The sequence below is a fragment of the Serinus canaria genome, chromosome 1A (assembly GCF_022539315.1).
Source record: "Serinus canaria isolate serCan28SL12 chromosome 1A, serCan2020, whole genome shotgun sequence".
NCBI classification, from domain to species: Eukaryota; Metazoa; Chordata; class Aves; order Passeriformes; family Fringillidae; genus Serinus; species Serinus canaria.
The window spans coordinates 66,188,549-66,208,528 of NC_066314.1; the positions used below are offsets into that span (position 1 = coordinate 66,188,549).

The following is a 19,980-nucleotide window of genomic DNA, read 5'->3' on the forward strand; positions in this document are numbered from 1 at the left end:
TTATAAATATGAGTGGCAGAGGAAGGCTATCCAAAACAAAGCACTAGGTTGGTTCCCCCCCCCAAGGATAATGTTCAGCAAGCTTTCTAGCAGAACTGAAACCTGGCATTTACATGAAGAGGTTTTGTGTTCTTGCAGTGAAAAGAGAAACCTGTCAGCTTGTCTGAGGAATACCCTCACTTCTGCCTTCTTTAAGCTGTATTAGTTGTTTGGATCTCAAAGACTTATTCTTCTGACTTAGGAAATCTGAACATAATGGCAAAAAAAGCTTTTAGAGGCAAAAAGCAAAATTTAATGCAGTGCAGACCTTCCCTGCAGATCCTGGCCATTTCGTGGATGAAGACAGTCCCATTTGGTTATCCTCAAAAACATAAGTATGGCAGCTGTGGGAAACAACAGTTGCTGTTTCTGGCTGGGGCTTTTTATTTTTTATTTTTTGTAAACTGGGTGAATTTTTCTCTTCATTTCACAAAGTGCAGATAATTTGCTACAGAGCAGCTGGTGATGCTGATTTTACTGCTCCTTATTCAGCATCCAGCATTGTCCTCCAAGATGGAATTGACCTGTACCAGTAGTGGTTGCTGCTGTTGAAGAGGTGTAGGATGAAAGAGCGACGTGCCTGTACTATCACTCAGTGCTGAAATCTAATGTCCTTTTTTTCCTACAAAGACCTGTAGGCTGCTACCACTCCCCTCTTAGGATGACCACTTGCAGCACTTCTTGCAAAGTAAACCCATCTGTGAAACACTCTGAATCTGAGAAAATGCCTGTAGGAGTCCTTGCAGTTCCCACTTCAGTGTGTCCTGGAATTGAAACTCAGAATTAATTTGCATGGCATTTTAACTCCTGGTGTGCCATTACCACAGTTACTGAATGCACTAGAGGCAGGCCAGCACTGAGCCAAGTTGTGATGGCCGTGTTTGTGTTTGTAGGGACCAGCAGCACCAACACAGTGGGGGCTGCAGTGAACAGCCAGGCTCCCCCGAGCCAGCCCACGGCCATCGCCTCCAGCCGCAAGGGCACCTTCACCGATGACCTGCACAAACTGGTGGATAACTGGGCTCGGGATGCCATGAACCTGTCTGGCAAGAAAGTTGGCAAAGGGCACAGCAACTACGAGGTGAGGTGGGACCCGTGAGGGGTGTGGTGAGAAGCTGGGGGTGTCCTCCTGTCTACCTGGTTTCAAACATAGCCAGAGCACAGCTGGGACTGCAGCTCTAGAACACTGGTGGCTGGCTCTTCACGTGGAGGATGTACTGCTTGCTCTGGAAGGGAAGGGGAAATCTAAAGGGGAGAGCCATGGCCTGGCCCTGTAAATACCCACTGGGAGCAGATTGTAGACCAAGGGGTGGACTGGTGGTTTTTAAAGCTACACAGTTAAAGTTCTCTTGGTTGTTGGATTACCTTTCAGGGCCCTGGAATGGCAAGAAAATTCTCGGCACCAGGTCAGCTCTGTATCTCTATGACATCTTCCCTGGGTGCTACACCCATCCCTGCAGCATCAGCTACCTCTTTAGGTCCCTTCAGCAAGGCCATGTGCCCCCCGCAGCAGTACGGTTACCCAGCAGCGTCCTTCCCCCCGCCCTGGAGCGGGCCAGGGGCGCCAGCACCGCCACAGCTCGGCCAGTTCCAGCCCGTGGGTGCCACGTCTTTGCAAAGCTTCAACATCAGCAATTTGCAAAAGTCTGTCAGCAACCCTCCAGGCTCCAACCTGCGGACCACTTAGCCGTGCCCAGAGACCCTGCTGGCTACACCTCGGGACAGGACATGGGGAGGGAGATGGGGCCCTATATCACTACTAGTGCTGCAATGAACTGGTAGCTGGCCAGACTGGGAATGAATTTCTCTTTTCCAACCATTGCTGTCGACTCTCTGTAGCGGGAGTTTTCCCACACACTTGGAAGGGGGAGGAGGATGATGAGCATCATTGTGATGGGACAGTGCTTTTCACTGAGGGGGGCTGCTCTTGTGTGCCACGAGAGCTGTGAGCAGAAGCCAGGGGGTCAGGTCATACAGTCTTGCTGTTAAATATTTCTGGTTGGAGGCTGAATCCACACGTGTGGAGGTGGGAGAGCTGAACCCTAGCATGAGGCTTTAGCATGCTTCTCGCCTCTTCCTGAAGAACCAAGATCCAGAAAAAGCTGTCCAAATTCCCCTCCTCTCCCTCTCCCCAGTCAATAGTATCTGGCTCTGAAATGATGGGGCACACGAATGGACTTGTGGTGCAGCCCGTGCTTGATAGGTCATTACTGCTTTAAGTAAGATATTAACAGCTTTGACTGCAGCATTAGAGCAATTTAAATTGTTAAAAAAAAAATTTAAAAGTTCCCTGCGGACATGTACTTACCATCAGTTTTGATGTGGAAACACTGTGATTATATAAATGTTGTTGGACAACAGTAGTTTAAAAATGAGTGGAATATAGAGGGTTAAAAAAGTTAAAAAGAAAAAATGGGAAAAAAAGCTAGCTATATCCTTATACTTATTGGAGACACTTTAACTTTTTCCTTTGTATTTTCATTGTATTAGATAAATAAATGTGAATGTAAAATTGTATAAATTAATGTACTTGAATACTTGTCTGTTCTCCCAGTATGCTTGCTGGATATTTTAGTGCCTTGGACTTCTCTTGCTTCTGCAGTTTAGCGTCGTCTTCCCAGCAGAGCCCAGGTGAGCAGAGGGCAAGGTGAGGGCAGGATGTTTGTGCCCAGCGCCCGGGACGTTGGAGCAGGAGCGTGGAAGGGAGGTCACCGAGGCTGCGGGTCCGAGCAGTTCTGTGTGTGGGAAAACTTATCCAGGTGGGCAGAGCTGAAGGTGTGGGGTGACAGGGGCCAGGTGGGCTGGGACGGAGGGATGCAGGTGAAGCTACAACGAGACTTAACCAGTATTGGCTCTGGAGGCAGGAGGGCTGGGTCAGAAATGGAGAGAGGATAGAGGGGAGAACGTGTATCTTTGGGAAAGGCCCAATTGAAGATGCAGTTTGACTCCAGCTGTGAAGTGGTAAAGATGTTTGGTCAGGATGTGACTTGAGGGAGAGGTGCCATTGCTCGTTGGCTTGGGCTTGTCTGCTGGGATTGCTTTTCTTACTTTTTTTTTTTGGTAAAATTCATTTAAGCCAGGAACAGACTGTCCTGGTGCAACGTCCATTGCCGGCAATGGATGTACTTGAAGCAGCCGGCATCAAGAAGTTTCCTCTGTCTTACTTGGAGGATTTACAATTTTGTTCACTCTTAACAAATTTCAAGCTGGTACCAGGACTGTCACTGTCTGTCACTTGTCACCTCTTAGTACCTGTACTGTATCTTCTGCTTTGGTCATTCTCCCTTTTTGTGTTTAAGAAATACTGGTTTCCTCTTCAAAGTCAAAATTATACCAGCCAGTATTTATGTAGTGCTGCGAGAAGCTGTAATGGATGAGGGTGTGGCTTCCTGGCGCTTGGGAGCAGGTCCTCGGTGTCCTGGAGGCTGGTGCCTCACAGAGCTGTTACTTGCCCACGTTTGTTTTAATCTCGGAGCGCTGTTCCCTGCTGGGCCCTTAGTAGAGAGTTTTTGTGTCCGCAGCTGTTCTCACGCTTTCATTCTCACAAAGAAACGTGCGGGATGCTTTCCGTCCCTGTCCCTTGTTCAGCAGCAGTTGTGGCAGCAGGGCGGGCGCAGGCTGGAGAGGGGCGGTGCCGTGGGACAGGCGCGGGCTGAGCTCCGGGGGCAGCGGGAGAGCAGCGGGCCCGAGGCTGAGGCCAGTGGGAACCTCGGAAAGGAAGGATGCAGGGGGGCAGGCTCTTGAGCACACCCAGGGAATCAGGACCGGGACAGAGCCGAGGCAGTAATGAGACAAGGGCAATATTCGTGGCAGAGGAACTGGTCAGCTGGATGCAGCACATGGTTTAAATTTGATCTAATAAGTTTGAGGTCGTTTTTTCACTTAATGTTATGCAAGAACTGGTTTTATTTACCATTGATTTTTTTTTCTCCCACCCTCTCCTCCTGTGGATGAATAACTGAAGTCTAGAGGAATAAACTAATGCTACTGAACTGTTAAATTATTTTGTTTAATATTACACTTTGAGTATCTTTTTCCACATAAAATCTGTTTCTGAATTACAAGCGTTTTCTTTACATTATTTAACAATGTACACTGTAAAAAAATAAAAATAAAAAAAATAAAATTAATTGAAACTTTGGGCTTCCCTGGCCGTAGTTAGTTGTGTTTTGCACTGAACCCTCCTCGTATGACTGTGCCCCGTGCTGCAGTTTGTTACCTTTGTAGAATATTGAATGAAACCATTCAAATAAACCAAACCTGCTTTGGTTGAGCTGTGGGTTTTCTTGTGGAGCATCAGTTCCAGCCCCTCTGTCCTGGTCGTGCAGTGATGTAACTGTTGCCCAGTTTACCAGTTTGTCACAGGAAATACAAGAAACCCAATTTAATGAGAACTTCAACTGCTCAAAAGCAGTGACCAGTCCTTGACCAGCCTTTGGCCTTTAGCAGGATACTCCAAAACAAGGTACTGCAAAGAGTAATTCCTGAAGGGATCTTGAGAAGGGGAGTGGCCTGAAGGAGGAGAAGGGATCAGCTGTCCCTGCTGTCACCAAGTTGCCAAATGCGCACAGCTGTGGCAGACACGACTAGGTGGCTGTCCCCGTGGAAGCAGAGGTGGAGGGAGGCCATGCCCGGGGCAGGTCCTGTGCTTCCTTCTGGCACTGAGGGATGAGCAGGGTGTCCTAAGGGCCCTTCCCGGCTCTTCTGTGCTGCCCCCACGCAGCTCCTCGGGGCTGGATGCCAGCAGGGATGTGCTCCCATCCTGCAGGGCTGGGAGAAGGAACCTTAATAACAGGACCTCACAGCTCCTCCTCAGAGAAGGAGCTGACTGACCAAACTCTGGGAGGGCCTCAGGGTTGAAAAGGCAGAGCAGCCATTTTGCAGAAGAGCACGTGGCTGCTGGTCATGGAGACTCCCAGCACTCTAATTTTTCCTTTTTCAGTCCTTTGTTGTATTTTTGTTAGGGTTTAATAAACCTCTGAAATTTTAAGTGAGCGTCATTTCTCACAAGGAGGAATTTGGTATTTCTAAACACTAATTGCTGCTGCATTTCTTTCCATTTTAAGAACAGCTTCTGTTATGAGTCATGCTGTGCAAGGCTGGAAGGGCAAATAAAGCTCCCAGTATAAGTTTTCCTGCCCTTTTCAGAGGGACCAATCCCGAGAGACTCGTTGCAGTGACTTTGTCAGAGGAGGCACAGCTATCTTTGCACCGTTTCCAGAGCCAAGGAAATTGAGGCTGTTATATTTTTGTTACAGACTTTTGAATTTTTTTCATTGCAAAAGTTTGGAACAGGTTTGAATTCAGTAATTTGGAAGGTCTGTGTGCTCCCTTCCTAGCAGGTATATGGTTTCAATAGCGAGGGCATGACTCAAGCATGTGGAATGTGCTTCTTCCCTGAGCTGTTCTGAAGGCAGCACATTTGAACTGGCCAGAAACAAGGAGGGTGAAATGTGGAACTGTTTTCTAGATGTAATCTATAACGGTTAATTACAGCTTGTCCTGTCTTTCCACACTGAAGTCAATTCCTGTCCTTTGTCCTGTTCAGGAGGCAAGAGGATAGTAAAGAATCTTTTAAGGAAAAAAGACTGATTAAGTGATGAAGGCAGGGGAAGAGGAATAAATGCTGACTATTCCAAATGTCATTACAGTTAGAGGCAAACCATGGGAGTAAGGTCCTGTTTGAAGCCTGAAATTGATTGCAGGGTTGGACTAATCCCAGAGTTTGTGTACATTTTCCTGGTTCAGCTCTAACTTCCAGTCATGTGGCATCATCATTCTCCTTGCATCCAGCACTGCAGTACCAGGCTGCCCCCACGGACACCTGGGGATGGTGACACCACTCCTGCCACAGGCCTGAGCCCTGCTGCGGCTGTGCCTGGAACTGCAGCTGCACTCACAGGAACAGAACCTGCCAGCCCAGCAGAACTCCTCCCTTTCCTGCACGGAGCTGCTCGAAATGGTAAGGGAGCGTTCTTCCACTGCCGCTTCCAAATCCTTCCTTTAGCCTGCTGAGAGTGTTCTTCCAATACTGCTTCCAAATCCTTCCTTAAGCCTGCTGCTTGGACGGCCCAAACAGCTTTTGGCTTTGCTGTGATCTCTGAACCCCTGTGAGGTTTCTGTTTGCCCATCCTAAAGCAAAGGAGGCTGTGCAGGTGCAGCGCTGCTCTTTAGCTTTAGCACACGGTGCCTCCTGTGAGGCCATTCAGCAGGGCACAGAGGCACCAACAGCTCCCAGTGGGGTTTGTTTTTTAAATTAATGTTTATTTCTGTATTGAAAGGGGTTGAAAGCATATTTAAGAACAGCAGTGCAGCTCCCATTCACATTCCAAAGGATGGGAGCAGGCCCGGGGCTGCCCCGTGCAGGCTGGCGGCGCTCCCAGCGCTCCTGCCCTGAGGCACAGGCACAGCCAGAGGTGCTGCCGCTGCACGGACCGCAGGGAAGGGCTCGGGAACACCGGGAACAGGAGCGAGGGGCTCTGCCCCGGCCGTGCGGCAACAGCTTGTGCCTTCTGTCCTCTGGCCACAACCCTCTGCTCCCCCTGGTACTGAAAAATCTCTGTGCTGGAATGCAGCACTGAGGGAGAGACAAGCTGTGAAGTGCATCTCATTTTTAACAATCCATTCTGTCATTGCTAAAGGCAATTTACAGGTAAAATCCACTTGTAATATGGCCACAAGTCTCATGCTGCAGAAGCACAAATAATGGTGTGGTTATAGAAAAAGGCATCTGCAATACATAATAACCTAAGAGTACATGAAGTTCTTCTCTTGCTTCACTATAATGTGCAGCAGAGTCCATGTGACACACTTTGGAGAGCCAGCTGCAGCCGTGTGATGTAATCCATGACAGAGGCACAGATCCCACCGGGTGCCTCATGTAGGTTCCAGTCTCCTTTTCTTCAAGCTCTGACTTCTCCTGAGGGGGCTGCATCCTGCCACACAGGGAGAAAGTGAGAAACAGACATTTTTTTCTGCCTCTAAGTATGTTCCTCAGTTCTTTTTCTAACTCTTCCTCAATAGGACAGTAGGATGGAAAAAAGCAGTTTTTCAAGAGTGCTGTCCCAGCTTCTGCAGCCAGGTCCAAAAGAAAGGAATGTTTCTCCACTGGATTTTCCCAATCTCCCAAGAGCCCCTGTGAAGCCAGAGCTCAGTCCCTTGTGGCAGCACATACCTGGGGTGTGCTGGTGGGCACAGCTGGTGCTGGGGGCTGCAGCAGGGGGCTGCAGCTGTGCCAGCCTGGCAGCAGCTCTGTGCTGGTTCCCCCTGTGGGGTGTCCTGCAGCGAGTGCTCATCTGCTGATGGCCACGGGGTGTCTCAGGTGCCTGCTGTGCAGCTGCTGAGGGCTCTGACATTTTGGCACCCGTTACCTTCAGGTCAATGCTCTCCAAGGAAATGTCCCACAGTTCAGGATCATCTGGAAGGAATGAGAAGGGGATCCATGACACAGTGCTGTACTACAGGAATAGCAGTAGCTCCAAGACCAGCACATTCTTCTCCTACAAGCAGTGACCACTATAAAATTTAAACTCTAAAGCATCTCTTAGGAGATGACTGTGCAGTAGGGTCCTGCCCCTTGTGCCCTTAAGCAAAGTGGAGGCACCACAATGTGTACCAAAATATCCATGGTTATATTGAAGACACCCCAAATTCTCCCCCTCCAAGTCCTGTATTGTGCAGTATCACCTCAGGAAAAGGATTTACCAAACAGGTGTACAACTCTACTGAAGAGCCTAAGTGAAACCCCCATAGAGATGGATATCATCTCCCTGCCACTCAGGCAGTTTGTATTGTTAAGGTCAGAATCACATTCACACTTCTGTTATTCCAATTCTTCAGAGCTTGTACCCTTACACTGTATTCTGAATTAACCTGGTTTAAATGCCAATGATTTAACACTTTATTACTCATCCCTCTTTGGCTGACCTGCAAAGAACTCCTCTTCTATGGCCAGCTCCTGTTGCACTTCTGCTGGAGTGCTGTGCTTCACAGGAGCATTGGATTTTGCTGCAAGGAGGCAACACAGGAAGAGATTAATATCAGAAATACAGATTCCTTCTTAGCAGAGCACAAGTCTGAAATGACAGCCAGCACTACTACCAGGTACCCTCCTTTGTCCTAGAGCTGGCTAAGGCTTGGAAGCAGAATGTGGGAAGTAACATTCTGTACCTGATGACATCTGATGAGAAACTGTGCTACTTTAACATGGTTCTTAGCCTGCCCATCACCATGTTCCTGCTACTTTACCATGGTTCTTAGCCTGTCCATTGCCATGTTCCTGCTACCACATGGCCCCAGACTTCCCCATGAGCCAAGGGCAGTGTATCAGTAGCTCGGGCAATATCTTTTTGCTTGCAGCTACCACAGCCAAGTGCTGCAGCCTCAGCTTGGATGCAGCAGGTTAATGGTGCTGGTAACAGCTGCTTTAGGGTGGCTGGGAAGTTGCAGATTTAATGATGCAGCTTTAGAGCTGACATTTCTGACACTTTTGGAACGCAGAGGGGGAATATATGATAATGCTCCTGCCTTTGGCCTCAAAGGTGTGTTGATGGCACAGCACAAGAGCACATGAAGCTGGCCATGCTCCTGTACTCTGGGTAACCTGTGCCTGCTCTCTCTCTAGCAGCTCTGATGGAAAGTGCCAGGTTTGAATGCCACTGCTCACCCTGTTTGCTGCTGGGAGTAACTCCTGGGACCTGCTGCTTTTTCTCCATCTGCTCCCGGAACTGCTGCTGCAGCCGCTTCTGGCGCAGTTTCCTCTGGTAAGTGGCATCACACTCCATGGCCAAGGAGTCTGTGCTTCTGTTCTCCCACCCACAGACACAAAGTTAACCAGGACCTCAGCAATTATATTTTGTGAAGAAAAAATTCATTAAGAAACAACAGTAAAGAAAACCCACTGAACGAGTAATTTATGGCATCATTGGAATTGAGCTGTCTTTACATGTTTTAAAAGGCCCAGTAATTTCTAAAACAGCTTAAAAAATACATTTATAACAGCAGTCTCACCTGGGAGCATTGGGCTGTTTCTGATCTGCTGTCACAACAGCAGCCTCTGTCTGGCCAGGCTTACAGCCAGGTGTCACCTCACAGTGCTGTCTCCCTGCTGCATTCTGCCTTTCCATATAGCTGCTGTATCTTGCTTGCTCTATTTCAGGCTCATAGTCCTGCATTTTAGCTTTGACCAAGTCTAACTCAGGGGGTACCTGGTCAAGGAGAAAGAAGAAAAGGTTCAGAAATTTCTATCATCAACTTAATGTAATAAGCACTGGTTAAAAATCTATTTTGTTTGCTCTGGGCTGAACAGTAAGTCAGAAACCTGAAATGCTCTTTTCAGTACCCAGTAATTCAGTCAGTTAATCACTAAATTCCTGTGACTTTGTGTTGGTTTAATTGTTCAGTGCTGCAGGGCAGATGGTGAAGTCTCCCCACACTGCTCTGCAAACAAGAACAGGATTTTACAACTTCCCACAGCCCCACAAGGCTGTTGCTGTGTGAGTTTGTTTTACCAGTCCATTTTCCAGCTTGTGCTAAAGGGCAAGGCCAACCTTTTCTGAGTTCTGAGGAAGGCAGACCATTCCTGTGTATTAAAGATGGGATGTTTTGGCTCTGTCACCTTACAAGTTTGTGGCAGTGCCTCTAATAGATGATGTCCCTGGCAAACCAGAGACCTGGGTCATCTTTGCCTTGTGAGGTGTCACTTTGGATCTGCTCCTACAGTGTTTGACAGGACTGCCTTGCAGCTCTAGGCCTCTAGCAGAGTTTGGCAAGTCCTACTGTGACTGAAGGCAGCTTTGCTATGAAAGTCCATGGATCAGCAGTTGCAGAAGGCTTCCTTTTCCCTCCTTCCATAAAGCAGGTCGCTGCCTAAAGCCTCCCGCCCCCGGCTGGTGCACAGCAGGAGCAGGAAGGATCCATGGTGGCTCCTGAGGTGCCACTTCAGGAACAGCCTGCTTTGATGTGTGAGCTGTTTGCTAGGAAGGCTGTTGGGCTCAGAACCCTCAGGAATGAGAGGCACTGATAGCAGCACTGCTGAGCTCTGTGGCTGCAGGAGCAGGGGCAGCCCCTGTACTGCACCTGCCGGGGAAGCTTGTTCACGGCTCGCAGGTAGTCCTTGTCCAGGATGCAGTTCCCAAGAGCATTGCCAAAGCACCTGAGAAACAAGAGGGCTCATTGAGACTGAAAACCCTTCATCCCACAGAACTTCTGAAATTGTGCAACTGCTGATTTTCACTTACTTGAGGGCTCTCTTCAGTCCATCTGTTACTGCCTCCTTTCTTGCCTTTTCTAAGGATAAGGCTTTAGACTTCAGGCCTTCACTGACTCCATATCCCACATCTTCGTGGTATGATCCATCCTGCAGTACAATTTCAGATATAAGAGGATTTTATACAGGCAGGTGCTGTGCTCTCCCAAGCCTGGGTACTTGCTCTTGGCTGTTTGTTCCAGAGCAAGGTCAATGTTTAGGACACCAGCAGGTTCCCTAATGCAGGGCAGTACCCAGGGACTGTGCTCTGACCCATGCAAGGACTTTCATTCACAGCTTCAGGCAATTGCTCAGCTACAGTCAGAGCCAACAAAAAAACCCATTTACCTTAAGCTGAACTTTCACAAAAGCACAGACACCCACGTAGAACCTGCCATTGTTCAGGTCAACAAAGTCTGGAAGGAGACATTTGAAGTGTTAATGTATAAAATCAATAGTGGAAAAGCAACTGCTGTCTATGAAAGTAACTTCTTTCTTAGGATCTAGTAGAAGTCTGTGGTTTGCAAATAATCTGCACAAGGTTTTATCATGGACAGAAAGCCTGAATTTTTAAGGAATGACTAGTTATGGCATTATCTGAGAAAGGTAGAAATTTGAAGGATGTCAGTCCTTTTTTCACTGAAAAGGGGAAAGAAAACCATGGTGCAGAATAGATGGAAAGTGATGAAGTAAGTTGTTCTATTTCTAGAATCTACCAGCCTGAGTTAAGAAAAGATTTCTGAAGGTGGGGAGAAGGAAGAAGGTAATTTAAGCTGCTGCTTTGACCTACTTCAACAACCAGTTTTCAGCATAAGCACAGCAGATCTGCAAACAAGGACAACACTCCTCTGGCAGGTACTATTTCAGCCATCAGCATGGAAGAGGCTGAAGTTTTAGGATCACCTGAACATGACATAGTTGAAAAAACTTCCCAAAGTTTTCTGTTGTAGAAACCGCAGTTCTGTGTACTAGCTAGAAGAGAAATCTGCAGAAAAAGATGGGTCCCTAAAGATTAAGGGACTATTAACTGAGAGTCTGAAGTTGGCTTAGGACTGCTGAGTGTTAAATAGTTTAATTGTAATTACTCTTGACTGAGTGTACCCATAGAGATCAGAGACTTGATTAGAATAGCTCAAGAATAATCATAAACACACTCAGAATAATGACTATGACAGATCTGAAATGAAAACAGAAGCTCCATTATTATTCAATTTCTCTCATTTTTACTAACTGTTAAGACACTTGGAAGTTGCTCATGCCTGTACCCAGGTGCTTTGAAGTGATGTTGTAGCAGCTGAGGGCACTTGGTCTGTTCAGCCTGGAGGGGACTGAGGGGACATCTCAGTGCAGTTACAGCTTCCTTGTGAGAGGACGAGGAGGGGCAGGCACTGATCTCTCCTCTGTGGTGACAGTGACAGGACTCAGGGAATGGCCTGAAGCTGTGCCAGGGCAGGTTTAGGTTGGGTATCAGGAAAAGGTTTTTCCCCCAGAGGATGGTTGGGCACTGGAACAGCTCCCCAGGGCAGTGGGCACAGCACCGGCCTGGCATAGCTCAAGGATCATTTGGACAACATGGTGTGACTCCTGGGGTGTCCTGTGCAGGGAGAGGAGCTGGAGTTGGTGATCCCTGTGGATCCCTGTCCCTTCCAATCATGTTCTATGATGGAAACTATGAAGCAAAGACTTCTTTGCCCCCAAGAAACCCTTACCAACATTCTGCTGAGTGACTGAGTGAGCCCAGCCATTGAAGCCAAACATTTCATTGGCCAGATTGATGACCTTGTGACCCTCAATGTAACAGACCTGAAAAGAAGAGCACATACACACACACATATATATAAATGCATAGCCTTGTGCACACATCTCTGCACACTTTATTTTTAACAGAGATTTAACACATACCATCTTACACTGACGAAACCCAGCTAAATTCAAGGTTCAGATAATGTGAATAAAAGGCAGATGGTGCAGCTACAGGTGCACTCTCTTCCAGCAAATGTGGTGGGGATTAATATAACAACAAATATGACTTAATCAACAGAAGGCAGAGTGGGCACTAAAGATGGTAAATGCAGCCACTGTTATATAATGTTTCATACAGTCCAATTCTGGGAAAAATTAGGGAAAACATCTCAGTGTTGCACAAGTAGATAAATATTCCTTTATAAAGGATGAAGCTCTGAAAAATAAAGTCTCTTTTTAAGCGTCAAAGGAAAATCCGCGGCTCAATAAAAGCCAGAACTTATGGCCTGCTCACTTTGCATTCATATCTGCATGTTAGACTACTAGAGGGAAATTAATTAAAAAAATACTGAATATTGTAACAACTTAAACCCCAGTTTTCCTGGGAGAAATGGATTTGAAGCATCATGTGTGTTCCTACCTTTTGCCCTCCTCCTGCCTGCCGGCTGCTGATGTAGTCGGGGCCCAGCCTCTGCCGCAGTGCGTGCTGAATGGTTCGGTACTCGCTGGCCGTGTACTGATACTGGCAAAAACAACACAACACACATCTCACCTCCCTGATTCAGCTCCCCCTCCTCTCCTAACAGCACTGCTTTATCCCACTCCTTCCCACATGTGCATGAGCCAGTTTTTGAATTGGGTGTATCAGGCAAGGAAACACCTCAGGGTAGGTATGTGCATCAGGCTGTTCTTTTTTCAACTTACTCTTGGTAGATACAGGCATTAATTACTGAGCTGCAGCAATTATTTTTAATTTATAATCCTAACCACAAACACACATATAAATTTCTATATTATTGCTCAAAGCCAAAACACAACTCTGTGACCAATTAGAAACTTGTATTTAAATACTCCAACAAAACTGAAGATGAACCATACTCCACTGCCACGTGACACCAGGGCAGGGAGGAGAGCAGCTCAGGAAAGCTGAGCTAAATACAGTTTAAATAGGAATTTCTTGAGTTATCCAATGTCTTTGGATAACTCCAACATCACTGGTATCATTGGAGAACACCAGAATCAAGGGAAGCCTAAAGTGTTGTAAGTTTAGGTTTGTCTTAGAAATCCAATTCACAAAATGTAGAGAAGCCTAAATGTATGTTTAAGGATTTGAGAACTAAAAAGCTGGTGTTGTTATGGCCTGAAGTGGGACAGAACAGAGGTTTCACCACTTAAATCATAAAAATTGTTTATGCATGTACTGGCTACCCTAACAATTCAGCAGAACACAGAATTTTATAGTGTGTGTGTGCCATATAAATTCCAGCTCCTGCCAAACTGCTCCAAAAGGAACTGACCTGTCCAAAGGAAGCCACTGAGTCCCCAGTGTTGGAGCTGCTGCTGCTGCAGCTCTCACTGTCCTTCCCCTGGCTCTCAGGCATCCCTGGAGATGAGAGAAAATATAATGACTGAAGAGGACAGAACTGACAGTCCATATGAAGACATGGCAAAAACCTTATTCTAAATATCACACTGATAAAAAATTATAAATGTGCATTTTTTTCCTTTAGGTAAATGGGAAGGCACTGTACCATGCCAGGGAAGGAAAAAGAATTCCCTCTTTGAGATTCTTCAGCACTGTCTTCCTGGACCACTTTCAATATTTGTTAATACTTTGATAAAAAGTAGGGACAACTTTCTAAAACTTTACTCTGCTATACCCTGACTTGTCAGTTTTATTTTAGATGGCTGTTTTGACTGTAATCACTCTGCCTGGTGCTACGTAGTGCCACATAAACCAGCCATGCAGAGCTGAGAACCACAGAACCTGTCAGAACTGTAAGAAGTGGTACCAAGAATTCAGTAGATGGCACCCTTTTCTAAGCCAGTATCCAACACTTCCCAGCACTGCATGGCCACTCCCCCCTGCTCTGGAGCCGTGGGCCTGGGGAGATTGCGGATCCAGCTATGCCAGGGGCTAGAGCAGCACTCCTCAATAACCCACAGAGATAATCTTTTATTGTATTTGCACTAATTCTGAGCACAACTGATAGCCCAGCACTCAGACTTTTGCAAGCAATACAAATACAAGACAAAATCAGACATACAAGAGAGCTGAACGTGTCAAAACAGTTTGAGAAAGCCTAAAATCCTCAGCAGATAGCATGATTTGCCAGTCAGTCAGCACCTGGCTAGTACTCTGCTTTGTTAATGCATTCCAGGTGTGGCACTTTTTAACATAAGTTGTTTTTCCAGTCTCTAAACAAGAAATCCAAAATTCATTGAGGACTTGGCAACCGATTTTCAGAAAAAGGATACTGGTTGTTTCCTTAGCAAATGTGAGCACTGACAATTATGCCAACTGTAGCTAAAATTCTCCTTAATTTTGGTTGGCTAGAATTATTCCTCTCTGGTCCCAAACTTGGATAATTGTACAGTGTTCATACACCTGAATGAATTTCCACCAGAAGTTAGCAGCAATTTGTAAATACATTTGGCTTTGGAAAAGAGCAAATAGAAAGCAACATTACCAGGAGACACACTTGTGATTTAAGCAGCCTATTTCCTCTGCTCAGCAAAGAGTTCACTGCATGGGGAGGGAGACAATTAGAGAGACATAAATAGTGTGTGTGGCCAAGGGAACAGAAATTTGAACAATACTGTTGCCTCCACTCACACCCCCAAGCTGCCTCAATCAGATCTTAATCACTCTGAGCCCTTGGGAAGAAACAATGACCAAAATGTCACTTGCCTACAAACACTATGACCAATTTATGCAAAGTAGGTGGGTGGCATTTTGATGCAAAATTGCTAAATACCAGTTTTAGTTAAAGTCCTTCAAGCTTTTATATGGTGTGCACCATGATCAGTCTAAATTCAGTTGTTATTGGTTTGTGTTCAAATTATGTGTGGATGCAGTCTGCGTGAAGGAGACACAAGATTAGATTAGTTTATTTTAGCTCAGTTTAGCCAGTATAGTTTCAGGCTTTACCTGCAGGAGCAGCTTCAGCTGTGAGCCTTGTTTAAACGAGCCCCTCCATCAGAGCAATGTGGGGGGTTTTGCAGTTGGGGAAGTGCAGCAAAGCCAAGCCCTGTGTCTCAAAGCAATTGTCTGAGCGTTTCAGAGTGGCAGAACTTCAATCTAATGTGGAGGGACAGAATGTAAGAGAAGAGAGATGGTGCAGAAGGCAATCTCACCCCTGAGGAGTTGCAGCTGTAGCAATTACCAAGGATTAGGAACAGCTGTGTCCAATAAGGATGAGTGCTATAAAAGAGTGGGTCAGCTGGTCAGAGGAGAGCTGGAGTTTGTTGGCTGGGTAGTGGGAAGGAGGATGGAGTCAGTGCTGTGAGGAGCCGCCCATAAGACATCACTGAGAAGGTATGGAAGTTTAGCAATAAGATAACAACAACATAAAATGTTATTAGAATAGAGGCTGAGAAGAGAGAAAAATTAATTCTGCACAAGGTGCTATAAATCTATTTTGGTGTCAGAGCCAGGGAAGGCAAGGTGCTTCCATTCCTCACTAGAGTATTGTTTCCTCACTGCCCTGCCCTCTCCCCACAACATTTTAACTCACATGAAACATTAATGCTGAATTAGATAATAAACTATTCACTGGAGTGCCCAAGAGCCTTGGACACCCTCTGAGGCCATGGCTCTGGTAGGAGGCTGCCTGACTCATTAATCAGTGTTAAAATATGTGCTATTTTTAAACCAGAAAGACTAAAAATTAAAGTTTGAATATGCAGGATGATACAAGCAGTTTATCAGTTTAAAGGTGATCAAGAACTATAATTTACTATCTCTGTAGCAATGGAATCATTATTTATTATTTACAGGGAATTCTTTTGAGTTTAGCTGGCAGTGTTGTCAGGAAATTTTCTTGTCACTGAGAAGGAGTACACATAAGACTAGAGGTGCTGCACTGTGCTCCAAAATGTTGCCTTGACACACTAGAACAGGTAAAGAAGCTTAACAGCTTTTACTACTACCTATTTTCATCTTGGCTTTCAAAATTTGAACATGTTAGGTACATAATCAGAAAAAAAACAATCTCTGTTTTGGGAAATTGGCTATGAAATACTCATTTTCAACAGCACTCTACAAGTAGGTGTATTTGCATGGTGGTCAAATTGAGCACTGCTGAGAAAAGAGTGTGTGTACACAAATTCCTGTGGAGGAAATAAACCAGTCTTTCAGAACTGATAATCCTGAAATTAACCTGTTCAAGTGTATCTACCACTGTGGAGCAACACCTTCACCTGCCATGATTGTGTGGACATAACTTCTAGTTTTCTAACATCCTCACACACCTTTCTATCTCACTGTCCATTACCCTCCACAAATTTATTTATTAAATCATGTATTTTCCTATCAGTTCCACTCTGCATGGACAAACTAGGTTTTTGAACCATGCTCTGTGCTCTAACCCTGTGGTAGGAGTGCCAGTTCCCCTCACCTGTGAGGTGGCAGCAGGAATTTTGCATCACTTCAGAATAGTTTGCATACCATGCATTGTGCAACCACCACAGCTTGGGCAGTGCTCAGCTAGAACATGGATGTTCCAAGGAATTAATCCCAGCATCCCACAAGCAGGATTCAGCACAGACTGTGAACATCCAGAGGGCTTCATTCATCCTTGCCCTCTTTATCTGATAAGCTTCCTACACAGAGAGGCTGAATAAAAATCTTCAACATTCTTTCAGTCAGTGCAATTCCACTGAGCCCAGCAAGAGCAAACAGTTACACAGGCAGCAAGTGGGATTTAGCAAGCACCAAAAATAATGCCACATACTTAACCTAAGGTAGTACTCTAAGAAAACATCCAAAAAAACTGTACAGGTTTTATATTTCTGTGGAGTTTTCTTTCCTCTGAGAGCTCCAAACTATTTTCTAAGCTGATTTACCTGTTATGCAAAGGCTGCTTTACCACAGAGCTGAGGTATCTCTTTCAAGTGTAATGGGGCAGATGGTCCTAATCAAAACAGGCCTGTGCTACTCCACAGTTTAAAAGGAGTGGAAAAGAGATGGTGCAATTGCTTGTGGAAAAGCTGCACACATTAGAACTCCCCAGTTTTCATTTCTGATATCTCTAGGTAAAAAACCTTGATGACTTGATAAAAGTGAAGTAATGTTCTGTTAACTTCAACAGGAGGAAAAGATACTCACTGAGAGGTTAAACATGGAAATGTTTAACTCAGCTCAGGAGACTGAGTGTCTGCTGCACACCACAGCTGGCCTCAGGTGCTGTCAGTGCCTTTTTCATGCCCCTCCCTCATTCAGGCCACAGTCTGTAACAAAAGAAAAAAGGTGTAAGAGCACATTTGAGCTCCCTGCAGTAGTTTAACTATATTTGCTTTCAAGGCCTACAAGCACCACTGAGACAATTCCTGCTCAGTTCCAGCACAGGTGGACACCTCCATGCAGTCCCATTTATTCCACTGGAATATGTGTGGTTCCAAAAGCACAACTGAAATCTTTTATTTGTCAGGCACTGCTAGGTTTACTCCTGGCATGTCTAGGATCATGAACCTCCCTGCACTGAACAGAAAACACTATTTCTGGTTCCATTTTTTTAACATTTTAATGAACACAGGGGAAAACTCTTCCTTTTATAGAATTTTCAAAGAGTAACAGTGCATTTGTGGGGGTGTGTTTCTATTTAAGAATTTTTGGATACACCTAATATCTGAAACCAAGCTTACCTGGTCAGTTCCTGCATTTTTGGAACACAGGATGAGGAGCTCACCTCCTTACTCACTGTGCTGTTTCCTGCCATGGCAGCCTTGACACAGCTGCCACAAGTTCACTGAACATCAGTGTAACTGCTGGAAGCTGTTAAGGGGCCTGCTTTCCCAATAATTACAAATCCAGCTCACACTGCTTGGTTTAGCAGTGTTTGCTGTGTTTTAGCCTGCATCTTTTTCAAATTTTGCTGGTCATGCCTCCAAACATTTTCTTTAATAGCACTGGTGTGTGTCAGTTACCTCTTTGCTGTTTCACTGCCTGTTGCAAATTTTGCCTTAAAAAGGGTCCAAAGAAGTTTTATTAGTTAAGAATCCACCAGCAGCATCCTAGGAGACAGGTCACTCCAAACAAGTTAAGTTTGAAATACATTTGCTTTCCAAGAATATAAATCCTGTTTAATTTCTCACATTACTTAATTCCTTTGCTTTTACTCATTACCTGTATAAAAAGTATTTCATTAAAGGGTTTGCCTGGTACTGCTGCACAAATAATTTTTTTGATATTATAAAAAAAAAGATTATATCAATAAACACTGACCAAGGGGTAGAACTGAAAAAAAAAAAGAGAAACAACTCTGTCATTCTAGTTTTTTTCCAGGTATGAAACAGTAACACCTCAGTCACAAAACCAAAAGTGAACCATCTGCTCTTCAAGGAGTTTCACATCCATGCAGGCAGAGTAAAAGATCTTGGTCTGGAGGCCAGACCAGGCAGGAATATTACTCAAATATCATCAATTATTTACATGGGTACTTCTTTCTAAAAGCCTTGAGATTGATTTATCACCACATCATTTATGTACAAGTCACTGCAGTGCTTGCAAGGCAAAGGCAGCAGGGTTTTTAACCCAAGAGTGATGGTTTGGGACTTGCAAGGAAAAGCAGCCTGTCCAGCTGTGAGCAGAAAGCCTGCAGATCTCCCAGATGCAATTAGCAGGCAAGAAATTAATCCAGCCTGGAAATGAAACCAGCTGCACTCTGGGAGCTCTGTCAGACTGCAGCACAAACCCACGGTGATCACAGGCACAGACGACACTTCTGGCAGCCACACCCTATTAACATGACACACTAATTAAGCTGGGATGAAAAACCTACAGCTCTTAGGCTCTGTTTTACTCCAGTGTGACACTTAGTTATTGTTAAATGGAAAATCATTTACACTTGAAATTGGCAGGGCAAGCCTGCCAAGTGAGGCGTGGGCAAGCCTGTACCTCTTTCCATCCTTCTTAGCCAGCAAGATAAGTATAAATTATCTATCTCTTTTTTGGGAGATACCTTAGGCTTGACAGAAGGTCTTAGATACTGTAGCATGCACTTACATGCACTATATGAATCTACAGAAATTAATTTAAAATGGACTCTGCTTCTACAGTAGGGAAGTAAGTTCAGGTTATCGAGACCTCAGTGGATATTGGCCTGCCAGAGGCCTGAATTATATTATAAATGGTAATTAAATATAATATATAACATGTAGAAAATATAATAATACTTAAAACATAGGTAATATATAATATGATGAAATAATAGAAGATAATTACGATATAAGCTGTATTCATTGCAAGAAGACACAAATTTAAACAGTGATAGTTTACATGTCAATAAATGTCATTCCTAGTGTAGTCTGACAGGCCTAGCCCATTTGCCATAATCTCCCAATTTAGTGTCCCCTGGAAGTAAGGGCTAAGGAGGTCAGTGCTGCTGTTGGCTCCTCAAGCCCTGAAATCACAGCAAACCCAACCTGGGAGGGTTCCGGATGGGGTCACTTGCTGTCTGCCCGAGGCTCCCTCAGCAAACACCGGCCTCGCTCAGGCTCCTGGCGCGCCGGGTGATGCCCCTCAGCAGCCGCGCGTAGGGGGATGCCCGGTTCGGTGCTCGGTTCTGTGTCCGGTTCGCAGCCCCCGCCGGGCCCTTCCAGCCGGACCTGGGCCGTGCCGCGGCCTGTTCGCACTTCCCGCCCGGAGCGGCCGCTACGGTGCCGGAGAGCGGTCAAACTTCCCTGGGGACGCGCGCGGGTGGTGACGCACGGCGGGGGCGGGGCGGGGAGGG

General features: G+C 45.7%; 2 protein-coding genes across 3 annotated transcripts in view; one reads left to right on the plus strand and one right to left on the minus strand.

The window, feature by feature from the left end:
* Nucleotides 1-4,180, plus strand: part of WNK1 (WNK lysine deficient protein kinase 1) — a 98,805-nt gene extending 94,625 nt beyond the window's left edge. The window contains 2 exon segments of the mRNA XM_030238085.2: nucleotides 933-1,120; nucleotides 1,412-4,180. Of these exon segments, the coding sequence (XP_030093945.2) occupies nucleotides 933-1,120; nucleotides 1,412-1,726 (503 nt within the window). The 3' untranslated portion in view covers nucleotides 1,727-4,180.
* A 2,504-nt stretch (nucleotides 4,181-6,684) lies between these two features.
* RAD52 (RAD52 homolog, DNA repair protein) lies at nucleotides 6,685-19,883 on the minus strand. 2 transcript variants are annotated; one of them, XM_009095118.4, is made up of 13 exons: nucleotides 19,673-19,883; nucleotides 17,358-17,479; nucleotides 13,546-13,631; nucleotides 12,669-12,770; nucleotides 11,995-12,088; nucleotides 10,634-10,701; nucleotides 10,278-10,396; nucleotides 10,117-10,192; nucleotides 9,049-9,245; nucleotides 8,705-8,841; nucleotides 7,966-8,046; nucleotides 7,214-7,456; nucleotides 6,685-6,974 (listed from the first exon to the last, which is right to left on the minus strand). In XM_009095118.4, the coding sequence occupies exons 3-13, from the start codon at nucleotides 13,627-13,629 to the stop codon at nucleotides 6,916-6,918; spliced, it is 1,260 nt and encodes a 419-aa protein (XP_009093366.2). In that variant the 5' UTR covers nucleotides 13,630-13,631; nucleotides 17,358-17,479; nucleotides 19,673-19,883; the 3' UTR covers nucleotides 6,685-6,915. The 2 variants fall into 2 exon arrangements, with proteins under 2 accessions (XP_009093366.2, XP_030094528.1); XM_030238668.2 differs by lacking the exon at nucleotides 17,358-17,479.
* Between the last annotated feature and the right edge of the window lie 97 nt (nucleotides 19,884-19,980).